Below are 23,560 nucleotides of genomic sequence, written 5' to 3' on the forward strand. Positions count from 1 at the left end.
GTGCCAGTGTGCTCTACCTCTGGATCAGTACCAGTACATAGTCAGGAAGTTCATGCTCGAGTCTCTCGAGCCTGAGTTTCCTGAATCCCACCAGACTGTGTACGATGCCCCCAGTGGCAAGATCGGGGTATATGCTGCATTCTTTGTTTATGGGAACCTTAGGTTTCCATTGACAAAGTTTATGTATCGTGTCCTGGAGAGGCACGGTGTGCACCTGACCGAGGTGCATCCGATGGCGATTGCCAAGGTCCGGCACTTCGAGTGGGTGTGCCGGATTCTGGGTATTGAGCCCTACGTGGACCGCCTGATGACCTTCTATACTTGGAGGTGCGTCCAGGGGTGGTACACCCTAACAACCCGTATTAAGGGTTTGAAGATCTGCGTGACCGAGCGCAGTCTCCGATCGTGGAAGCGGGAGTTCTTCTACATCTCTGCCCGCGCCATCCCCATTGCTATGAAGTTCAAGAAGGGTCAAGCGCTTCCGAGCCTTCACGCTTCCAGCTACCAGGAGGCGGAATGGTTCGCGAAGATATCCCGGGTCCAATCTCCGGTTTACCGGTTTGCGGAGTCCGGGATGGTGCTGCTGGGGATGAGCCGGGTATGGAAGGATGCGTCCCGGTTTCCCATCCTTCTTGAATATGGTTTGAACTCTATTCCTTATGGTATGTCTTGTCTTTCTTGCTGATATTAGTTAATTTTCTAACTGTTTCTTTTTCTTTCAGAGGGGAATAATTTGGAGTCGCTCCTGTTCCCGCGGGAAGCTGACAGTCCTGTGCGGGTGGGCACTCGTGCTCTGGATGACAATGAGTTGCCCATCCTGGAGCAAACGGCGGATAGGTTTGTGGAGGTCTATCCGCCAGGCCAAGAGATCCTGAGCCACCGGCGGCCAGGTAAGGAGATATTCTATCCTGAACCCCTCAATGCTGTACCCGTTGCTGAAAATCCTTACGTCCTGTCTTCTGAGGAATCCGCAGATGGTCCTCCCCTTGTGCGGAAGAAGAAGACTGCTGCCGGCGTGAAGGGGAAGGAGAAGGCCACAGCTGATCCAGTGGTTCTATCTGACACGGGGTCAGATAGTGAAGAGGTGGCGGGGAAGCCCGGTGGTGAGAAGACCACTGCTCCGGAGGCTACGACCGTTACCTCCGGAGAACCAACGAAGACGACGGTGACCGGTACCAAGAGGCCGGCTCCATCGGGTTCCTCCCCGCCCGTCCGTACGTTCAGGGTCAAGAAAACCCGTAAGTATAATCATAATGCCTTTGTAGATTTGTCACTTCATAATTTTCTTTTAACACTTTCTTTGTGCAGGCGTGGATGTTGACGCAATCCTGGGTGAAGCGCAGGGGAGTACTTCCTCGCCAATGATGGTAGGCTCGGTCAGCCTTCCTGAGGCGTCGACCCAGTCGCCTGCGCCTGCATCCGCTGGTCCAGTTGGTCGTTCCGTCGAACCAACTGTTCCGGCCGAGATGACGTCACCCAGCCGGCCGTGAGTGCGATTTTTACAGCATCCTTCACGGAACCGGCGGTTACTGTTGCTTTTAAGGAGGCGGCGACCGCGGCGGAGACAACGACGGCGACCACGGCGGCTGCCACCATGCCCGCGCCACCGGCACCAATGGCCGGACCATCAGGTACGCGCAGGGCTTCACGCCGATCTTTGCCACCTTCCCGTCTGCCTGACCTGTTGGATGGATTTCCTTTAGGTTCAGGTGATGGGTTTGGCGGCTATCGGCCTGTCATTGACCCTACAGGTGCGTAGGGTTCCTTTCTTTTTCCCTTGTGTTTTTCATCATCTTTTCCTTACTGCTTTTGTTTCTTTTGCAGTGTCGGATTCCAATGAAGTGTATGTTCCTCGATGGAACATACGCCGAGGAACAACCCTTCGCACACCCGTGGAGTGCGTGGACTGGGCTCGCCACGCTGCTCCTCCGGGCGCGTTGGGGGAAGCCATGGTTAGCTACCAGGAGGGTAGGCTAACTAATGAGCTTCGGGTTCTCCAGGCCCGGATGCAGCCGCGCGTCGAGCTGCTTTGTCGTGAAAACGACAAGTTGAAAGCAGCTCACGCCAAGGACATATCTGAGGCGCGTGCTCTTCGGGAGGAGAACCAACAGCTGGCGGCAGCTGCCGCCGACAAGGAGAAGGCCTTCAAGGCCCTCGAGGTTGAAGTTCAGGCGCGACTCGAGGCCCGCTCCAAGGCTGCCCAAGCTGTGAATGAACAGCTTCGGCTGGCCAGGGAGACTGCGCGAAACGCAACCGAGAGGGCTGCCAAGGCTGAAGCCGTTGCTGAGCCTTTGCGTGTGGAGAATGAGGAGCTCAAGGCCAAATTAGAGGCTCTCCAACGCGCTCATGATGCCTTGGCAATGGAAGATGCCAAGAAACTCCAGGAAATCCTGGACCAAAGGGGGGTGCTTGACCAGACCCAGCGGAAGCTTAAGGGCGTCGAAGAGGCTGCCGCTAAGGAAGTTTTACTTGCCAACCTTAACAAGAGCGAAGCCGAACGCGCCCATACCGAAGCTCAAGCTGCCCTCCGATGGCTTCTTCGAGAAGCGTTGCCTCAGGTATGTTTAGATTTATCTTCACGCATTTCTTTTGTAAGAAAAGGTTCTAATACTTGTGTTTTCTTTGTAGGTTGTGCGTCGGGTCTTTTCAGAGACCTCTTACGATGATGCTATGACCGCAGCCCTCAACGCTTCTCATGATGATGGGGAAAAGGCCGGCTTCATGCTTGGTCTAGGGTTTGTTGAGAAAGGCGTCCCGCCTTCCAACTTCCCTTTGTTCAATGTGGATACTGAAGCCATTTATGACCAAGCATTGAACCAATACGCCGCCTTCCCGCATCCAGTGGTGGAGAAGGTGGACGAAGTAGCTGCTGCTGATGATGGGTTAGCTGTCCTCAAAGCGTTCCTCGAACCACCCCGTTCTTCTGACGGAGCGGGTCCAAGTGGAAGCGGCCCTGAGGCTTGATCCTGAAGATCCCTTCCCATTGCTAAGACTTGTATAGTTTTTTATTTTTTCTTTTAGGCGGGTAGTTACCCGGCCATTCTTGTAATATACTCTTGAAATATTAATCTTTTTGCGTATAAGATTGTTATTTCCTTCTTTGGATTCCTTGCTTTATAAACTTATGACTTGCATACTTAGTTTAAATTAGCAATTTTCCAAGTGTTTAGAATAAGAACCTTTGAACGTGGTTGATAGTGGGTTAAAGTTTCGCTTCCTCCTTCGTGATTGTGCGGGTAGAACCGTCACTTGCACTTGGTAGGATGGCTAAACTTTTAACTTTTATCTAACCTGCGTGTAGGTTTTTCTTACTTTTTGAGGATAAGTTAACCTTTGAACGTGGGTGATAATAGGTGTGAAGTTTTGCTTCCTCTTTCGTGATTGTGCGGGTAGAACCGTCACTTGCACTTAGTAGGATGGCAAAACTTTACCCTTATCTGACCTGCGTGTAGGTTTTTCTTGCCTTTTGAGGATAAGTTAACCTTTGAACGTGGTTGATAATAGGTGTGAAGTTTTGCTTCCTCTTTCGTGATTGTGCGGGTAGAACCGTCACTTGCACTTAGTAGGATGGCAAAACCTTACCCATACCTGACCTGCGTGTAGGTTCTTCTTACCTTTTGAGGATAAGTTAACCTTTGAACGTGGTTGATAATAGGTGTGAAGTTTTGCTTCCTCTTTCGTGATTGTGCGGGTAGAACCGTCACTTGCACTTAGTAGGATGGCAAAACCTTACCCATACCTGACCTTCGTGTAGGTTTTTCTTACCTTTTGAGGATAAGTTAACCTTTGAACGTGGTTGATAATAGGTGTGAAGTTTTGCTTCCTCTTTCGTGATTGTGCGGGTAGAACCGTCACTTGCACTTAGTAGGATGGCAAAACCTTACCCATACCTGACCTGCGTGTAGGTTTTTCTTACCTTTTTAAGAATTTTGTTTTGAACCGTTCGACGCGCGGTTGTCGATAGGTTAGTGTTCATTTTCCTTTCATGATTCATGCGGATAGACCGGCACTTTCATTTAATGGAATAATTGAACTCTTCTCCTTCAACTGACCTGCGTGAAGGTTTGCCACGTTATTGGGTTCGTGCGGGTAAGACCGCCTTCCCACGCAACGACTTCACGTAATGTGAATGCCGTCACCAGTGTTGGATAGTTTTAACCGTTCGACGCGCGGTTGTTGATAGGTTTTTATTCAGTTTCGTTAATGATTCATGCGGATAGACCGGCACTTTCATTTTTGGGTGCTGAACTTTTTCCCCTTCAACTGACCTGCGTGAAGGTTTGTCACGTTATTGGGTTCGTGCGGGTAGGACCGCCTTCCCATGCAATGACTTCACGTAATTATGCGGTGAAAACCGGCATATTAGTGTCCAGAAAAGTATAAATGTAAAATCATCAGCTTCGATATTCTTAAAAGAGAATCATTTCCATTAGAAGTGGCTCTTGGCCTTTTCTTTACAAATTGGAATTGATTTACATGCAAACTGTGTAAATGAGCTCCCTTGTTGGGATGGGAGTGCCATCGAGCCGATACGCACCTGGTTCGGGATCTCGTTCTTTACGCAGCATGTAGTCTCGATTTTGAAGCTGGAATTGATTCGTGTTTTCCCCAGCTGGGGTTCTATACGCACCCGCCTGCTCAGCCTTTATTACGCCACGAGGTGCGCGAGCGTCCCATCTCTGACAAATGCTTCGACCATATCTTTTACATCTATGCATTCTTCAGTGTTGTGGCCCTTTGTCTTGTGAAAGTCACAGTATTTGCTCCGATCTGCATCGTGACGATGTCGGATTATTGGCGGTTTTGGCCATGGGAGCCCTTCAGTGGCGAATATCTCAGTGACGCTTTTGGTGAGTGGCGTCCATCTGGAGTTCCGGTGCGACTGTACATTATCCCTTCCGCCCAACCGATTTTGCAAGCCGGATGAGGTGTCAAAGTTTACCCTTGACTGCCAGATGCCTAGCTTTCGTTTTTTATTTAATCGGGCGGTGAGGACGTTGTCTTCTCTCGTCCTCTGGGTGTAAAGGTTTGTGCTCTGTGGGAGATCTCTACCCAGTTGCTTCTCTGTTTCCGCATAGCGTTTTGCTGCTGTCATGATGCCATCCCATGTGGATGGCATGCCATCTTTACCCGTTAGGGTGCGGATGAGCTCTGGGTCATGTGCGCCCTGGATGAAGGCAGCGCGAACAAGATCTTCACTGATATTGCCCAAACTTAGCTTCTTTGAGTTGAAGCGAGTGATGAAGTTTGGCAGAGATTCGTCTTCCTCTCGTATGCATTTGAGGATTGTCCATTGCTCCTCGGTATACTTCCGTTGCTGGCTGAAGTGTTGGCTAAACTTTTGTTGGAAGTCTGCCCAGTCGTAGATGTGGTTGACCGGTAGACGATCGAACCATGCTCTAGCAGCCCCAACCAGCGTCATTTGGAACATGTAACACCACGTGGGTTCCGTCCAATTGCTGACGGTTGCCCCTGCTATGAACCTGTTCAAATGATCGTCTGGATCAGATATACCGTCATATGTGCCTATGTTGGGCATTTGTTTGGCACTCTTTGGGGCGATTGCTTCAGCAATGTCCCTTGCAAATTTGGACGTTCCTGCATTTGCAACGTTTGGTCTGAACGTTTTAGAGAAGTCTCGTGGACTTCCACCTGTACTTTTTGGTTTGAAGGCTTGTCCAAAATGCCTTTTCGGTTGGGATTCCGTTTCCTTACGCTTCCCTTTTGCCCTATGGCGAGGGTTCGCGTCGGAGTCGGATTCCTCCGAGTCATCCTCCCAGTATTCGAATTCGTCGGCCTGTTGTACGGAACGCAAGCGTTCGTCCAACTCAGCCTGGAATTCCTTTTGTCGTGCCTCCGCCCATGCCTTAACTTCATCGAGAGTCTGGCGGGGGAGTCTTCGTTTCTCAACCTGGGTATGAGTGGATCCCAGTAGGCGCTTATTTACTGCACTTGCCCCAGCTTTGGTAAGTGGGGTAGTGTTCGTAAAATTTACTTCGCTTGCCCCGGCTTCGGTAGCCGGGGTAGTGTTCGTAAAAACTGTGTTGCCGGTATTCCCCCTAGTAGCAGGGGTTATGGTTACCGGAATCTCTCTAACCATCTTTGTAGAAGTTTGAAAAAACTGGAGAAAAAGTTCTAGCTTTATGCACGGATGGCGCCAATGAAGAAACACTAACCAAACCCCGGGCAGATTACTGGTAACCTGGGGGTTGGATAGCTGTTTCCCACGAGGGGTTAGACCCTTGGAAGATGGTTCTTCTGATAACCTGCAAAACAGACACCGTGAGCTCGTCACTGGGAAGGGGGGGGTTCCTCCTTGTGACCACCCTCCGGCGTGAGAATCAGACTAGATTGCTCTTTAAATATAAAAGTATATTAAGAGATTGCTAGAGCAGATATCAGGTATAATATGATGATAATGTAGTAAGATATATTGTATTTGGATGATCATACCATTTGGGGTATTTATAGCCGAAGGTAGGTTTCCAAGGAGGTATGGCCGGCTGCAACAGTGTTCCTGTTCATCAACAGTAGCCTACGCACGTGCCCTGCTGGTAGTTGGTGGGTAGGCAGCGGCTGATAGCGACCAGGCCTGCTGTATACTATTCCCTTTCCACCAACTGCCGGCTACGCACGTGGTATGACAGTAGTTGGTGAGTAGGCAGCGGCTTAATAGTGATACAGTACAGGAGCATGCTGCTCGCCATACTGTATCAGTGAGCTGTCGTATCCCTGATCAGATCTTTCGCCCATACCTCGTCAGGTACAGTGAAAGGTCCTTCAGTATAGACTGGCTTATTTGGGCGGGAGTATTCCCCCTCCCGCCTCTGTGCGGGATTGCTCCCGGCTTTGCTCATTCCTTCAGGTGACACTGAATGATCGAGAGCTAAGTACCTAGTGCGTGTAGCCATGCTGCGCGGGTGGCCTTCCCTCATGGCTTGTATCCGAGGCTGCGGGAACAGGCGGAGTCCTTCACCATGGGAGGCATTTCCTGCGGGACCAGCTTGCATACTGCGCGTAAGGACGTCACTTCTCTGAGCATGGTTGGTCCTGCGGATCCAGTTGGTCTCTGCGCAGACGTCCCTGTTTAAGGTGAGTCCTGCGGGTCCAACTGGGCTCTGCTGGGACCTACCTCTTCAATGAAGAAAAACTATGAGAGAATGGTATCATATTTTCCGGGTCATAACTCGTTTCGAGATCCGAAAACCCAAGCTTAGCAAGACCCGTTCCACCCTCCCAATTCTTGTGTTTTGAACTCGAATAGTTTTCCTTTTAATTTTATTATTGCTTTTATTATGTTACCGTTATTAGATAAAAAATAATCGTCAAAATGTACAGACTGACCCAATTTAATTTCGGTGCCTCGTAACATAATACAAGTAATAATATAATTTAAGAAACAGCAAGTAGACATTATTAATATTATTATTATTATAATGAATAAAAATAGATGAAGTGGACAAGCTATAAGATTATGTTTAAGACATTCAAGTATGAAGTAAGTGGTAAGTTAAACTCTTCTGATAATAAAACAAAAAACAAAAAGTTTATTTAAATAGACATTTTAATGTAACAATTAAGTCTAACCTCCCTCAGAGCTCAACTCAACGCAACGCAACGCAACGCGTTTTCAGTTCTGCATGTGCATGATCCCCTCAAGTCTTACATGCATACATAATTACATATATATTATTAAAATAACATTTTGAAATTACATTATACATATATTATTAAGTGTTCTTAACGGCATTATATTTCGAGACAACACAGCATTAATATACATGACTTCTATATACTTAATTAAATAATGCTCAAACGTCTATGAGTTTTATTAAATAGATGCTTCTTCTAGATGACCCCCAAGTTAATATTAAATGAAATTGTTCACTAAAACGTTTTTATTAATTAAAGCCAAAGGAGATACATATGGATTAAAAGATAACTAGTAGGATTCTCCCGAGTGGTGTGGCGATAATTCTGTCATAGTCAGTTCGGTTCGTTATGATACCTGCACTAGCTATACTAATCGAAAAATTAAACCTAAAAAACCAAGTGGTGTATGCACAAAAGTTTTGGATGTTGACATGTGTTTTACATCGATTGAAAGTCATAAGAAGAATACCAGTAGCTCAGATAATACCTATTCCCGGTATCGTTGTTGTTCGGTTGAAATCAGTTCGATTCATCAAGGTCTTGGTATGCCACTGACACTCGTATAATTTACAATACAAAAAGAATACTATATTTTGAATACAAGTACGTTTTGTCGACACATGTTTTGTTGCTGATTTTTCATACATTGAATTTAAGTATGCTAAGAGTCTCAATAAGCTATTTCTTATATTGTATATAGCAGTATTTGTTTAATTATACAATAAAACTATCTACAAATAAGTTTAGTTAAGTTATTTGTGAATTGAGCTCGAGTTTTAGACACAGAGCTCAAAACATTAAAGGGATAATTTCCAGTTTGGATTCAAGTTTTCTCATTTACGTACCTATACTATAAGCCAAACCCCCAAAATTCATATCCATTCACTAACAAGTCCTTTAATCACCATAGAATCACCATAGTTCTAGTTTTATTTAAACTATAAATTTAATTGTAATGTTATGAACTAATACCTACTAAAATGTGTGTGATGGACCATTCCAATCTCCAATTACACATGTTGCATATATAACTACCCAGTATGATAGGAGTTTAGGACAATCGAAAATTGCCAAGATAGACTAGGAGTTTAGGACGATATAAAATTGCCGAGGTCGTCCATCTTTGACTTTTTATGCCTTTTTCTATTAGTTTTTGCTAACCTGTCACAAAGTTACTGGTGCAATTCCTTAACAACAATTTTTGATCACTTATTTGTTTGCTATTAAAGTTATATTATTAAACATTTATATAATTATCCTAATATCTTTATATTATAAATATACAATTTAAAAACGTATAAAGTATTATTTTAAATGAATAATTAAAGTTTATTAATAAAAGTAGTTCTAATACAGAATAACTTTCGTGTCTTTGTCACTTCATGTAATAGATTATTTTACTATTATTTTACTTTTATCTCTTAATATTTAAAACTTAGGTGTGTGTACTGTCAGTTGCATCAGGTTTTTGGGTTAAGTAGCTGAATTTTAGAACTCGAACATGATTCATTTTTTTAATTGTGTTAAAGATTTCAACCTTAATCCGAACATATATACATGGCTTGTTTAACCAATTAACCCAAATGTCAACCGATCATCCAAACCCAAAATAGCTTACTCTGGTGTGTGTATATATATATATATTTCATATTAACAAATAGGTTAGTAACCCGTTTATTATATCATCTTATTTAATTTTAAAAATAGAGTTTCTTTGCTATAATGAATTGATTTATTACCAAAGCTTTAATTTTTATGTTTACTCAACAAACTTTGTAAGGGAAAGAATAACAACTTTGATAATAAATATATCCACTTATAGCAAACCGAAAAGCAATTAAAAAATATATATAACCGATTTATAGTAAATCAATTCGTTTATAGTAATTGGGAAAATAATTGAAGGGTTGTTTCCAGCAAGAAAAAGGTAAAAGAAAAAAAAATAATTTCGAAAGTTAAAACCTAAAATAGGGATAGCGTGTCAACTCAAACCTGAAATGCTTATACTGATTATCTTTGTATCGTTTTCTCACATAGTCACATGTCAATAAATTGGCGACCGTACGTACTTAACACATGCTAACCGGAATAAGAAGTTCACGATACATATTCTTTCGAACCCCAATTGCACCTGACTAGTTTCGAATCATGGTTATAAAACTCGAACTAGTCTTGTTTAGTATATTACTAAACCATTATATATGTTTATACAAATGATTATTTGTATGTACATATTTACATTTTAACCTTATATATAACAAAACTAGTAATTTTTTTTTATGCGCTGGGCAAGTCGGTAAAACCCAAACGGTGATAAAACCTAAGCGGTGATACGGTAAGCCGACACGAATTAAGTCGGTTTCGATAACTTGCATTATTTTATCAAAACTAAGACAAAATAAAAAAAATATATAAAAATTGGGGATGGACCAATGGTGTGGCGTCGCCGTGTCGGTCGGTAAAACTCAATCGCTGGTAAAACCTGGCCGTTATCAATCCCGAATATTGAGGCGGCTGAGTCTACGCGAATTCAGTCAGTTTTCGTCATGTTGTTTACGGTACCGGAACTAAAAAACAAAAAGCCGCGTTCGGTCAGTTTTCATTGCGATACTGGAACTAAAACAAAACGCGTCGAGTCTATATGAATTCGGTCGGTTTCCGTCGCGTTCGAAACGATACCATAACTAAAACAAAATAATGAAAAAAAGAAAAAAAACAAAATTCACATTTGATAGGTTTTCATTACGTTCATTATGGACAGATACTAAATAAAAAAACAAAAAAAAATACAACCAGTAGGGTGCCACAAAGTGGCCCAATAGAGCCTTTGCGGCACCTAGCATGTGAATTTTATATATAATAATATACTATTTTGTTATTTTATCATCATGATGCATGCATATAAAAATATCTATTATGTAATTATAGAAAATGGTTCAAATAAAAAATAAAAAATTTTCTAAAAATGGTAAAAACCAATAGATTTCTAACATGTGACTAGGGGTGCAAACGAGCCGAGCCGAGCCCGAGCTCGACTAGGCTCGAGCTCGGCTCGTTTAACTTAAACAGAGCTCGAGCTCGAGCTGGGCTCGATTCGAGCTCTATTTTCATAGCTCGAGCTCGGCTCGGGCTCGACTCGTTTAGTTATATCAACTATTTTTTATATAATTATAATTATTTTTATATACATTTTTTTCTATTATAACTTTATGTAAAAAATAATATATATTATTTAGTTATTTCTATTTATTTTTTCCTAACATTATATATATTAATTAATAATTATTAAATATATATTTTAAAAAACTATAAAAATGTTAGGCTCGTTTAGGCTCACGAGCCGGCTGGGGCTCGATAAGTGAGGCTCGGGCTCGGGCTCGGGCTCGGGCTCGATTAAGCTCGGCCTCGATCGAGTTTTTTAACGAGCCGATCTCGAGTAGCTCGCTAGTAGCTCGGCTCATTTGCACCCCTACATGTGACATTACAAATTATGGTGAAAGAACAATTTTAGAAACCATGACGGTTATAATGGTGAAAGCGTAATTCTAGAAAACTATGTCGGTTTTTGATAATTTTAAATATCAACCATTGATTAACATGATTCAATAACTATGATATATTCCTAACCTAGAAAACCACTTGTTTTTAGAATAACTCTCTCATGTGATTATATATTTATTTATCATACAAAATAATTGCATTTTAAATGCAACGGCGGAGTAGGGTGTGTGTAACTGTGTAAGCATGTAAACTCATCCCCTATATAAACAAATATCAACCCCCCTGTTCTCTTGCATTACATTTACAACTCTCACATCTACCAACATGCAAACCAATAATATTATCAATCTCACTTTTCATTCTCATACTCAACCCCCAAAACGCCGTCGTTTCCTCTTTCTCGTTATGCCACTTTCAGCCCTCCTCCTACTCACACTCTTCGTTTCTTCCTTCTTAACATTTCCAAACCACACCCCTACACTTTCACTTTCTCCAAAACACACCCCTCAACTTTCAAACCATCACAGACGACTCCAAACCCAAACAGCCGTGTTACAATGCACGGGTGCACTTTACCACGACTTGTGCGTGTCCCCATTAACCAGGATCGTACCCGATCTCACCTCGGCTTCGTTGTCGAATATTATCTCGGCTACGGTTAATGAGACAATTTCGGATGTCCGAACCACGGATTTTAATGTGACTAATATTCGGAGAAAGCTTCCCCACCTTACTCTCCTCGAGATCCGAGCGCTCGAGGATTGTCACACGTTGTTTCTTGACACGGTCTCCCAGCTTAAAGCCGCTGTCTCGGATTTGTCCACGTCACCCGCGAAGAAGTACGATGATCTTCGAACGTTGCTTAGTGCCGCCATGACGAACCAAGACACGTGTCTTGATGGGTTTGAAGGCAGCAAGTCTCAGGTGAAGTTATAACTCTTGAGTAGCGGTTCAGTTTGATTCGGTTAATGGCTTAAAAAAAACCAAAGTCATCGGTTAATCTATAACCGATATGTATTTGGTTAATCTGTTAGTTTGTCAGTTTACGGTTCACTTTATAACCAACCCAGGCTAAAATTTTTGCTTAAAAATAAATGAAATAAATGTATAAATACATGAAATGCACGTATAAATATATAAAGTGGAGTTATAAAAAATACGATATGAAGATATAAAACATGAAATATAAAAGTAAAAAATGGAGGTATAAAAGTTTGAAATATATAAAATATGAATGGTTCTGTTCGGTTAACTGATTGTACAAAAAGAAGAAAAAAAAAGATAACCGATTTCTTGTTTATTTGTTTTTGTTTATATAAAGCTTGAAATATAGAAGTCATGGAGGTATACAACTGAAAATTTTAAATATATAAAAATATGATTTGTTTTGTTTGGTTAATCGGTTGTAAAAAAAAGAAAAAAAAAAAGATAACGGATTTCTGGTTTATTTGCTTTTTGTTAATTTTGGTTTGGTTTTGTTGGTTTTTGGTTAGCGGTTCGATTAGTGCTCACCTCTACTAATGTTAAGTGTGCACATAAAAATATTGTGTAATTATTGTTACATAAAGCTACGTCTAACATTTATTAATTACATTTGTGTCTAACAGGTAAAAATCAGTCGGAGTTTCCGCAAGGCGTTGAAAGAGATTTCTAAACAGGTGAGCATTTCGCTCGCATTATTAAAAAAAATAAACGGAACAAAGTCAGATTCGTTCCTGGACACGTCCAACCGGTTCCCAAAATGGGTGAAAACGGGGGACAGGAGGTTGCTACAAACTCAAACAAACGAAACGAAGTATGATTTGGTTGTTGCCAAAGACGGAAGTGGTAACTTTACAACAATCAATGAAGCATTAAACGCGGCCCCAAACTCAAGTACAACTAGATTCGTGATTTATATTAGAGCGGGCGCGTATTATGAGTACGTGGAGGTGATTAACAAGAAGAAGAACTTGATGTTCGTAGGCGATGGGATCGGGAAAACGTTGATTAAAGGCAACCGGAATGTGATCGACGGGTGGACTACTTTTCGATCAGCTACCGTGAGGAAGTAACAATAGTACTAGTACAATTACTACTATTTATTTTATGTGATTCGATATTAATTGGATAGTGGGTAAAAAAATGGGACATGGATATGACACGTTATTATCGTTTCTATTATTAGATAGAAACATAAGCATATCTAAAAAGGGGTACAGTTGGAATCTAGGTAAGGAAATAAAATATATTTATTATTTATATTTTTTTAGTTAGGTAAATATGTATTTTACTAAACTTGTTTTGGAAACTTGTTATGAAAATTATAATAGAAGTTCAATGTTGTAGTATATAAGAGTTTGTTAGTATATATATTTGGAATGACTCAAATTTATAACCATTACACTAAATTGGCAAATTATATTGTCTTTTTTATTATTTTTGCTTTTATATTTTAAGAAATTGTCTGGTTTGAAATATAAATATTTCATGACTGATCTAATTTTTCAGTTTTCACATTACTGTAAGTGTAGCAGTAAAATTGCTATTAGGTTAAATATTAGATAGAGATGCACAACCAGTCAAAACGTAATATAATATCATATTCAATCAATAGAAACAATATTATTAGATATACTTATTTTTAAATTCACGTCATACATACAATTATCTTCAAACATGAAATAAGATATGATATTGTGAAGTTAATGGAGAAAATAAGAATATAATGACCATGCAATAAATTATATTAGAAAAATTAGTAACTATAAAAAAAATTAAACTATATTTAATAAAGCTAGCTAGTAAATATGAATTAAAATCTAAGAGTATATTTGATATTAATATTAATTAGTAACTAGTTTAAAGAGTATATTTGTTGATAAAAAATTAAGAGTATATTTAATATTAATTTTATTCGTTTGAAAAAAAAATGATATTATATATATAATTTTCCTAGAAGTGTGTCTTTATTTAATGACTAAGTATTTTAGGGTAAAAATATAAATTTAGATTACGGTTCTATTGAGAAGTAGACAAGAAGCTGATACTATTGATCTATGATCCATCAACATGTTTATTAATTAAACAATAAGTAACTTATTAAATAATATGATTCTTACAAGAAACATGAAGATTCGGAAAGTGAAGCTACATGAACGAGCCCAATAAGGATTAATAAAACAAGTCAATCCGATGTTGGACTGACAAAAAATGTTTTTTTAATTTGTTCAAAAAAAAAAAGATTGGATCCATAGGAAATGGCAGGTAGTTGGGCCGTAGGTCACGGAAATAGCCATGCATGAGCATCATGTAGTCATGTACTGTTAAACCTCTTTGTCGGTGTATTTGTTTTTAAACCTATGGTCCCTGTTTTCATGTAAATGCACTTACCTAACGTTACATAATTATAAAGTGATCTTAAAACAATTTTTTTTACTTTTAAAAGTATTAGAAAATATTAACTTGTTTTGTATAATAAGTTAATTAGATTTCGATTATCTAATAATTAATATATACTAAACAAAATAAAACTTATCCAAAAGAATGTGATTTTGTTGCCCGCTTTCCTGCCACTTCATTATAAAAAAAAATGTATCTTGTCATAAAAAAAAAAAACTATTCCTGGAATATATTTGGTTACTCAAAAGAAACGAGTTACGATCAAGCTCGTCAAGGCTCGAACTTGGTTTGTTCCAAACTCTATACCTAAAGGCTAAAGCTCTCAAGTTTGACTTGGGAGAAACTAAGAAAGTTTTCAAGCTATGTTCTTGTTTATTATGCATTACTTATTTTATTGATCTACATGTATAGTTATGTACATATGTATTTACAGTTTACACATGAGCATAATATGTTATCAAAGTAGTTTTTTGTATAGAAATTACTCGTTTTGTATATATCTATGTAAATAATACTTATTATACTTACATAAATAACAATGTAAATAATAGGGTCTCGTTTAAACTCGCAGGACTATTCAAGGCCATTATATAAAATTTTTCCTGTTTATCTAACACAATCTCTAGTGGTTCACAAAGAACCGGGGTTGTTTAGACCAGAATCTATGTTATAGCTTATTCCCAAACACTCCTCTTTAACTATATTTATTGCTTACAGTTGTTTCAGGTGCAAATTTTATAATGAAGGGCATAACAGTCGAAAACTACGCGGGCCCCAGTAAACATCAAGCAGTTGCATTAAGGACAAGCGCCGATTTCTCTATGTTCTACCAATGCAGCTTCATCGGCTACCAAGACACTCTATATGTTCACACACTCCGCCAATTCTACCGTGAATGTGACATCTATGGCACCGTTGATTTCGTCTTCGGCAACGCAGCCGTCGTGTTTCAAAAATCTAACTTCTATGCCCGCCAGCCCGATGCAACCCAAAAGAACATGTTCACCGCTCAAGGTACTGTTGACTGAAATCCGACCTGGGGCAAGTAGAAAAACTGGCCCTTAAAATATAGTTTTTTATTTGAAACTATATAGAAAAACCATAAAAATATTGTAAAAATTATATCTTTTGGGCCCCGGGCCCACCTTGCGCCTCCTCCGGGCCGGCCTTGCAGTTTAATCAAGTCAAAGATTGGTTTTTTACTACTTTACCCTTAATGTATTTAGTTAGAAAGTCAAATAGTTGTTGATTAGCTAACAGATTTTTTTTAGTTGTTGAAAATTTTACATTAAGGCTTGTATTTCATTTTGCAATTAGTGAAATCATTCGCATCTTTCCCAAATCACAGGTAGAGATGATCCGAATCAAAACACCGGGATTTCGATACTAGAGTGCAAAATTGCAGCTGGATCAGAGCTTATACCTAACCAGTCCATGTTCAAATCCTACCTCGGGAGGCCGTGGAAGCAGTATTCAAGAACTGTGATTCTACGATCATATATCAGAGATTTGATTGAACCGGCTGGTTGGTTGGAATGGGACGGTGACTTTGCGCTAAGTACGCTTTATTATGGGGAGTATATGAACAGAGGACCAGGTTCAAACACAAGCGCTAGGGTCAAGTGGCTAGGATACAAACCGGTTTTGAATGAGACGGAGGCGAGTCCGTTTACCGTTGGAAACTTTATTCAGGGTGGGGAATGGTTGAATGGGACTGGGTTCCTTACTATCTTGATCTTCAACAGAATTTAACTGTTTCTAGTTGAAGTTTGCATGGTAGTTGATGGTTGTTTGTGGTTTAAGGTTTAGGATTTTAGATGAACAAAATTTATATTTTTTATATTTCCACATAATTGCTTTGATAATTTTATTGTTGCAGAATTGCTAAAAAGTTGATGATTCTTATTTATACAAGTCAACTTCTGCTATTTGTTTCTCTATCAAATTATCGTTTTATATACATTTAAATTCTCTGTTTCCTTTAACTGCATGTCATTATAGCATCAACGGCACGATACGTCTATACTCATCATGGCATTGACATAATTCAACCTTACAAGTAGCATTATGGGCAAGTATTTATTAATAAGTTGTGCTAAAAGTATACATGCAGAACATTTATATGACATTAAACAGCTACAACATCATCATCATTCTGGAAAGGCTACTTCATATGCCTCACATTTATACAACCAGAAAGATCAGTTTGCAGTTATAACCAGTTTTAAATTTTATTTAAGCTAAGCCAAGTGGAGAGCAACATTTATGGGCTTTCATCAATTGCCACTGGAACGGATTTCACCTGATAAATACGTTAAAACTAAGTTAAACATAGATACGTTAAAACTAAGTTTCTTTAATCGGATATAAGCATGCCAAAATTTTGAGGTCGCGTGTTGATGTGTAATGTTGTTGAATATTTGAAAACTTTTGTTGTTTAAATTGGTCATGCGAAAATTTCAAACAAGACTTTAAAATAACAAGTAAACCATCATTTGTTTACAATGTATTCTATATGATTATAAAAACTATAATTATATGATTATGTGCAAATAAAATTAGTCAGGCGGTTGAAAATCTTTGAATAACACCTTGGATAACTTTCAAACCTATTTGACCGACCCAACCTGGCCCTTTGACCCATTTCATTTTCAGGTAACCTTTTAAGATTTAACCCACATGACCATTAAAGCATACAATTAAACAATAAACATCCATTAACACTCACCAGATCACGGAACTTAAGAATATAAAACATCTCAAGATATCGTCTTGTTTCGCGCCTCTCAAGTTTCGAGACATACTTCCAGAAGCTATAAACTCCAGCTAATGTCATTAAACGTTCAGAGTAAATCATCCACGTGTACCTATAACATTACAAAAATGGCAAGTCAATTATCAGTCAACCGTCCGAACAAACATCAGTTTTGAATTTTGATATACCTTTCATGTATTCTTCTAAGCCCTCCATCAGATATCTTCACCCAGTAACTCTTGTCCTCCTTACATTTCTGAAAAAAGTTAACCATTGTGGCTGCTGCAGTATCCGGATGATACGGATCAATATGGAAACCCGAAACACCATCTTCGATTATCTCTGCTGGCCCACCATGGCAAGTTGCAAATGTTGGAAGCCCACAAGTCATGGCTTCCACCACTGTTAGCCCAAAAGCTTCATAAAAAGCAGGCTGAAATTACCAAAGATAAGAAGTTTTTTTTTTTATCAAAATAAGATTTAATAATCAAAAGAAGAACGATAATTTGCTTAAAATTTCAAATACCTGTACAAAGACCCCTCTTCCATCAGCAATATACCGATAAAGTTCACCATTTTGTGCACGGTTTGTTTGTGCTGAAATCCATCTAACCTGACCATCTAATTTGTATTTCTTGAAAAGACCATGCATTTTTTCAATTTCTGCAATTTCTTCTCTGTCACTAGACCTTTTCACATTATTGTAACCAGCAACCACAACTAGGTTTGCTAGTTCCCGAAGTTTATTATTCTTAGCATACGACTCAACCAGACCCGTAATGTTCTTCACCTGATCAAGTCTTGCCATTGAAAAAACCATTGGTTTTGATTTATCCTTCAAATTTCCACTATAAAAGTTCAAGAAAATTGCTAATTGTCACATAAACTGTTGATAACATTATTATTTTACCAAACTGAAAGATGAAATGGCATGAAAAGTGACTCACATGTGCTCGTCGTTCTGCTCAGGGTCAAACAATAACTTCTCAATTGTAGAGTGAAGAGATGTAAGTCGTTTTTCTTTCTCAGTATATGAGAAGTAAATGGTCATATCTGCCCCTGGAGACACAATGTTGAACTTGGGGTCAAAAACATCAATACCATGAACAACCCTGTAGAGGCCTGGAAGAGTGAAAGATGAATGACTCTCGTATTGTCCGACGGTATTTTTCCTAAAATTAATATATAAACAGAATAAGCTGATAAAGTTGTAACATGGAGCAATTAAATCAAACTAAAAATCATAAACTCACGTTCCAGCAATTTCTTGGTATGTGCTGGTGATGATAAAATCTGCATTGTTCATGGCTAAAAGATCAGCAGTAAATTGACAAGAAAAGTGATATTTCTCATCAAATTTCTTCCAATATAAGTCAGAGTCTGGGTACTTTGTTTTCTCCAAAGCATGAGCAATGTTGCACTGCATTTGTGAAAAAATCATCAATGAATTTCATCACTTTTACAGAATTTAAAGTTTTCATAATCTATTTAGCTACCTGGGTTACTCCCATTTTGTAAGATAATAAAGAGGCAACAAGATTTCCATCACTATAATTTCCAATTATAAGATCTGGAGTACCTTGTAACTCAGCAGCAATCTCACTTGCTGCATCCTAAATGAACCAAACACAATATTCATCACGAAAATGAAGTAACATGGAAAGTCCAATTTGGTAAATGATTTACCTCGGCAAATTTCTCCAAATAAGGCCATACATCAAACCTTGAGATCCATTTGCGTAGAACCCCTTTCTTGGTCCTGAAAGGAACACGCAGTATATGCGTGTATTCAGTTCCACTGACTCTTTCCAGTCGCTGGTTACATGAAGTGCCTTTTGCATCAGGTATCAACCGAGTCACCTTAAATAAAAAATAAAAACAGCGTTAGATAAATGTCAAAAACTGCTGATAAAAAACAAAATCAGAATACACATAATAGTTATGGAATGCATGAATCTGAAAAATAGTGACTTAAATAATCATACTTAACATACAATCAGAATCCTAGGTTTGATATCCAGTCCTTGTTGCTTTAATCTAAGAAGCATCTCTTTCTCCAAAGCACGGACTTGATCCAATATATAGACAATCTGTATCCAAAACATAGAAACAGATACTCATACGAAGTTCATGTATTAGGTTTAGTTAATGGAAAAAGAATGTACCTGGCCACCAGTATCTGGCAAGCCCAAAACATTTGCTTGCCCAAAGTAACCATGAATTGATAATATGACAACATTAAACACCATAGGTATTCTGGCAAGAAAAGTTTCCAAAATGGAAGGATCTGGAGCTTGGAGGATGTCTGAGAGAAGATGCATCATCTCAATGACTCTTTCAGCATTGTTTCCCCATCCTCTTTCAAAGCCCATTTCTTGTAAACTGCAACCAAATAAAGTTATAAGTTAAAGCACATGAAAGTACAAAACTTAAATGTTGGTAGCTCTTTAAGAGAAAGACGCTAACTCATATTGAAACTCAGAGTAGGCAGTATCAGATGGTAGCTTAGAAAGATAGTCCTCTGCTTTAGCCAAAGAAGATTGAAGTCTAGTTGTGCTTTGTATGCGGTCGTTCAACATCATTACCTGCATAACACTACAGAAGGTTAAGGTGGTATCAACAAATAATATCCTAAACTCTAGAAGTATCCAAACATGAAACTAACATGTCCATCATGTCGGTGCGTGCGAAGGAAATCAAGGAGCGGTTCCAGACAATCTTTGCTGCGAAACATGCTTGAAGACAGGTGGCGGTTAAGGAACTGAACTCCATTGCCAATGGATGAAGAGCGGCTTGGTCTAGGAAATGAAGCATTGAATGGCTCAAAATCCAGCTCCAGCACATAAGAGCTTTTTGGTCTGTCACATATTTGAAACAAGAAGATACAACCATCATATACGTGTCACATATTATCATGAAGAGAAATAGTGGAAGCAACTTACTGCCCGACAAGTTCTTCCTTGAAGACAAGATACTCTGAAACAGTCAGCTGTTCCACACTTAGCTGGTTTGCATCGACACGCACATATTCCCAAACACCAGGTCTTGGACGAATTGCTAAAGCTACAAATGGAGGTAGAACTATGCATTCCTATCATCAGACAAAAGTAAAATGCTCTTAGAGAAAAGAAAACAAACAGAGAATGAACAGAAAGACACCTTTGCACATTCTCCTAATTACATGTGTCAAAATGTCAAATCACATGCCTGGTGCAGGTTAAGATCATATGAAACATGACAATGAGTAGACTATGAATTTGCACAATAACCTTTTCTACTTATATTGTTAGAATTTATTAGGGCTATCATAACATGTCAGAACACGATAAGGCACGACTGCCTATGTGCTAGACACAACACAACACGATAGCTAATCGCGTCATTTTTTCCAAACACGAACCTACTCAGAAATAGGTTACACGACATGGCCTGAATAGGGACACGGTATATATCACATATGTAGTGAAGCAAAAGTTAAAATGTTAATTAATGCATAATCCTAAACATATTTGAAACAGAAGTCCAAATACAAGGTGTAAACCTGCAAGTTAACTAAGGCATTTGCTATATATTTTATTTTAATTACAAAATTAAAAATATAAACAGGTCATTAACAAGTTAACAGCTGTTTAACCTGATTGGACACGAATTTAACCGTGTCTTAATCGTGTTGACCTACTTAAGACTTGAAACCTGTTAAGCACAAAGCCTCAAACTTATTTAGAATTTGAAAGGCAACTAGTGCTCTTTGTAGACTTTAAGGGCATCGTGTCCTAACAGTCAAGGTGATGTCGGGACCTAAAATATCGAATGAAACAGTAGGGTGGTGTGGTTGTTCCATCGATTTTTTTTATGAAAGTTGTTTAACTCTGTGTTGTTTCTAAGGTTGTAAAGGAGCTGAGCCCGAGCTCGACTAGGCTTGAGCTTGCACTTGGCTCGTTCAAAGCTCTTTTTCTAAAGCTCGAGCTCGGCTCATGAGTTGTTTTTTTCAAGCTTGGGCTTTTTGCTCTTTAATTATTTATTAATTAAATATACACGTTTCTAATTATTTTTATAAATTTTAATAAAAAAATACCTTAAACTAGCATAAGCTCGGCTCGAGCTTGTATAGTACCTTAAACAAGCCAAAGCTCGGCTCGACCTCAGCCGTGCAGTGTATAATACATATAGGTCCAAAAGAGGTAAAACTTAAAAGTACACAAGGCTCGATAATTCTCGACGAGCCTAGGCGAGCTTCCCATGCCCGTCTCAAGCTCGGGCTTGATAACTAAACGAGCTTTATTTGAGGCTCGGGCTCGGCTCAAGCTTGAAAAAGCTCGGCTCGTTTCAAGCTTTTTATTGATTCAAGCTCGAGCAGCCCAGCTCGTTTGCACCCCTATTCATTTCATATCATGTTCACATGTAGCGAAATAAAATACAAGCATGAGCGTAAAATAGTTAAGGCTATCGTGTCTATCAATCATCAAATTAGGAAATAGTAAATATCAATCAAGCAATTAAGATCTAAACTCATAAAACCTAAATCCACATAATCTGTTTGACCTGTTTGGACACGAATTTAACGTCGTCTTAAACATGTGTACCTATTTAAGACATGAAAGCTGTTAAGCTCAAAGCCTCAAACCCAAACTTGTTTAAGTTTAACACTATGTCTGTAAACAAGCCGAGCCCAAGCTTGACAAGCTTGAGCTTGCACTCGGCTCGTTTTGAGCTCATTTTCGAAAGGTCGAGCTCGGCTCTTGAGTTGTTTTTTTCAAGCTTGGACATGGCTCTTTTATAATTTATTAATTAAATTATATAAGTTTTTAGTTATTTTTATATGTTTTAAGAAAAAACTTAAACGAGCTGAAGCTCAGCTCGAGCTCGGCTTTGCAGTGTGTAATGAATACATAGAAGTCCAAAAGAAATACACAACGCTTGACGAGCCTAAACAAGCTTCCCATACAAGGCTTGAGGCCGGGCTTGCTAACTAAACGAGCTTTATTTGAGGCTCAGACTCAGCTCAAGCTTGAAAACGCTCAACTAATTTCAAGCTTTTTATTGATGTGAGCTTGAGTAGCTCGCAAGCAGCTCGTGTCATAACAGGTTCGTGTCAGAAATAACGAAATAAAATAGTTTAGTTAGGTCTTTCGTCTATCGATCATCAAACTACGAATAGTAAACAACAATCAAGCAATTAATATCTAAACTCCTAAAACCTAAATCCAGACGGTTAATCACTACCTGAGCAGTCTTCAGTACATCTCCAAACGGACCATCAGTAAGCTTCTGGCGCGAAGTATCATCACCAATAGCATTCTTAAGTTCATCAAGTATCTGATGCGGCTGCAATATCGCCTTCCCCTGCGCCACATACCTACACAAATCATCCAAAATCAATCCGTAACCAAAACCTAACACTAATATCAGACTCCGATTAAATAACTAATCACCACCTGGAAAGAAGCGAAACAATCTCGTTGCGATGAGCGGTTAGGGTTTCTTGAACACGCTCACGCGTACTGTGTGTTCTGCTCAATTTAGCCGTCGCCATTGATTGATTGGAGTGTTGCGTACAGTTAGCTGATGTAGGTCCATTAAATAAGTGTTGGAATCAAAGATGATGATAAAGAGTGGTATGGAATTGATGTATCGCTATTGAACGTCGATCATGATATGATTTGGTAAAGCGGACATCTGTCACGTTCGTAGACGATTTCGTGTCCATTTGTTTATTGGTTCCATACCAAACTTGTTACGCCAATTGATGGGACTTCCTTTTCGTTTATCCGAAAAGTTATTTTGTCATCACTAGGAGATAAAATATGTTTATCAAATTAAATAATTTTGTTTTTAATTTAGACCATCTCCAATGTGTGATCATGAAAGCGGACGTTGGTGCATATAGCACCGCTTTGGGAAAGGGGCCCTCTCCCTTGATAGAGGGCACCATCGGGCAAGATGGTCGTGAACAGGTAACTATAATGTTTTTTTATTTTAATTTAATTTGCTGGGTTTCGGTGATTTATACGTCATGTTAGGCAAGCATCTTCAAAATGTGCATAATTAGCATATACACTCCACATAAGCATGATGATGCCAACTACAAATTCGTATTATTTGTAACAACTAACAAGTTGGTGTAATTAACGCACGTGATACAACTTGAGAATGTGTTATAGTATTCCCAATCCATTCTTCATCTTCAAATATAAAATTACTTAAAAAATCACTATTTTTTCTCTATACTTTTTTAATTGGATAATATTTTTATTTTTTATAAATTTATCG

The 23,560-nt window shown here is 39.1% G+C and overlaps 1 protein-coding gene and 1 pseudogene across 3 annotated transcripts; one reads left to right on the forward strand and one right to left on the reverse strand.

Moving 5' to 3' along the window:
- The first annotated feature begins 11,478 nt into the window (after positions 1-11,478).
- On the forward strand, positions 11,479-16,482 carry LOC143586056 (pectinesterase-like; annotated as a pseudogene). Its single transcript, XR_013144644.1, has 4 exons — positions 11,479-12,078; positions 12,762-13,200; positions 15,253-15,549; positions 15,884-16,482. The product of XR_013144644.1 is annotated as a pectinesterase-like (transcript).
- Positions 16,483-16,631: 149 nt separating this feature from the next.
- On the reverse strand, positions 16,632-22,827 carry LOC143586055 (sucrose synthase 2-like). 2 transcript variants are annotated; one of them, XM_077067689.1, is made up of 15 exons: positions 22,726-22,827; positions 22,514-22,646; positions 20,233-20,381; positions 19,956-20,148; positions 19,757-19,875; positions 19,456-19,672; positions 19,285-19,380; positions 18,977-19,150; positions 18,787-18,903; positions 18,544-18,710; positions 18,238-18,462; positions 17,817-18,138; positions 17,479-17,723; positions 17,264-17,402; positions 16,632-16,837 (listed from the first exon to the last, which is right to left on the reverse strand). In XM_077067689.1, the coding sequence occupies exons 1-15, from the start codon at positions 22,821-22,823 to the stop codon at positions 16,799-16,801; spliced, it is 2,433 nt and encodes an 810-aa protein (XP_076923804.1). In that variant the 5' UTR covers positions 22,824-22,827; the 3' UTR covers positions 16,632-16,798. The 2 variants fall into 2 exon arrangements, with proteins under 2 accessions (XP_076923804.1, XP_076923805.1); XM_077067690.1 differs by lacking the exons at positions 20,233-20,381; positions 22,514-22,646; positions 22,726-22,827 and having other exon boundaries at positions 19,757-19,885; positions 19,956-19,960.
- Between the last annotated feature and the right edge of the window lie 733 nt (positions 22,828-23,560).

The sequence above is a fragment of the Bidens hawaiensis genome, unplaced genomic scaffold (assembly GCF_021521415.1).
Source record: "Bidens hawaiensis isolate Kalapana, Puna unplaced genomic scaffold, B.hawaiensis_p1.1 tig00034286_1, whole genome shotgun sequence".
Taxonomy (NCBI): Eukaryota; Viridiplantae; Streptophyta; class Magnoliopsida; order Asterales; family Asteraceae; genus Bidens; species Bidens hawaiensis.

What these genes read in the sequence shown, in the direction of transcription:
- LOC143586055 (XM_077067689.1), bottom strand. Translation starts at nt 22,823, where the DNA reads ATGGCGACGGCTAAATTGAGCAGAACACACAGTACGCGTGAGCGTGTT. An exon ending in TACTCTGAGTTTCAATATGA is followed by an intron (nt 19,673 to 19,756) that starts GTTAGCGTCTTT and finishes ATTTGGTTGCAG; the next exon opens with TTTACAAGAAATGGGCTTTG. An exon ending in TGCCAGATACTGGTGGCCAG is followed by an intron (nt 19,381 to 19,455) that starts GTACATTCTTTT and finishes TTTTGGATACAG; the next exon opens with ATTGTCTATATATTGGATCA.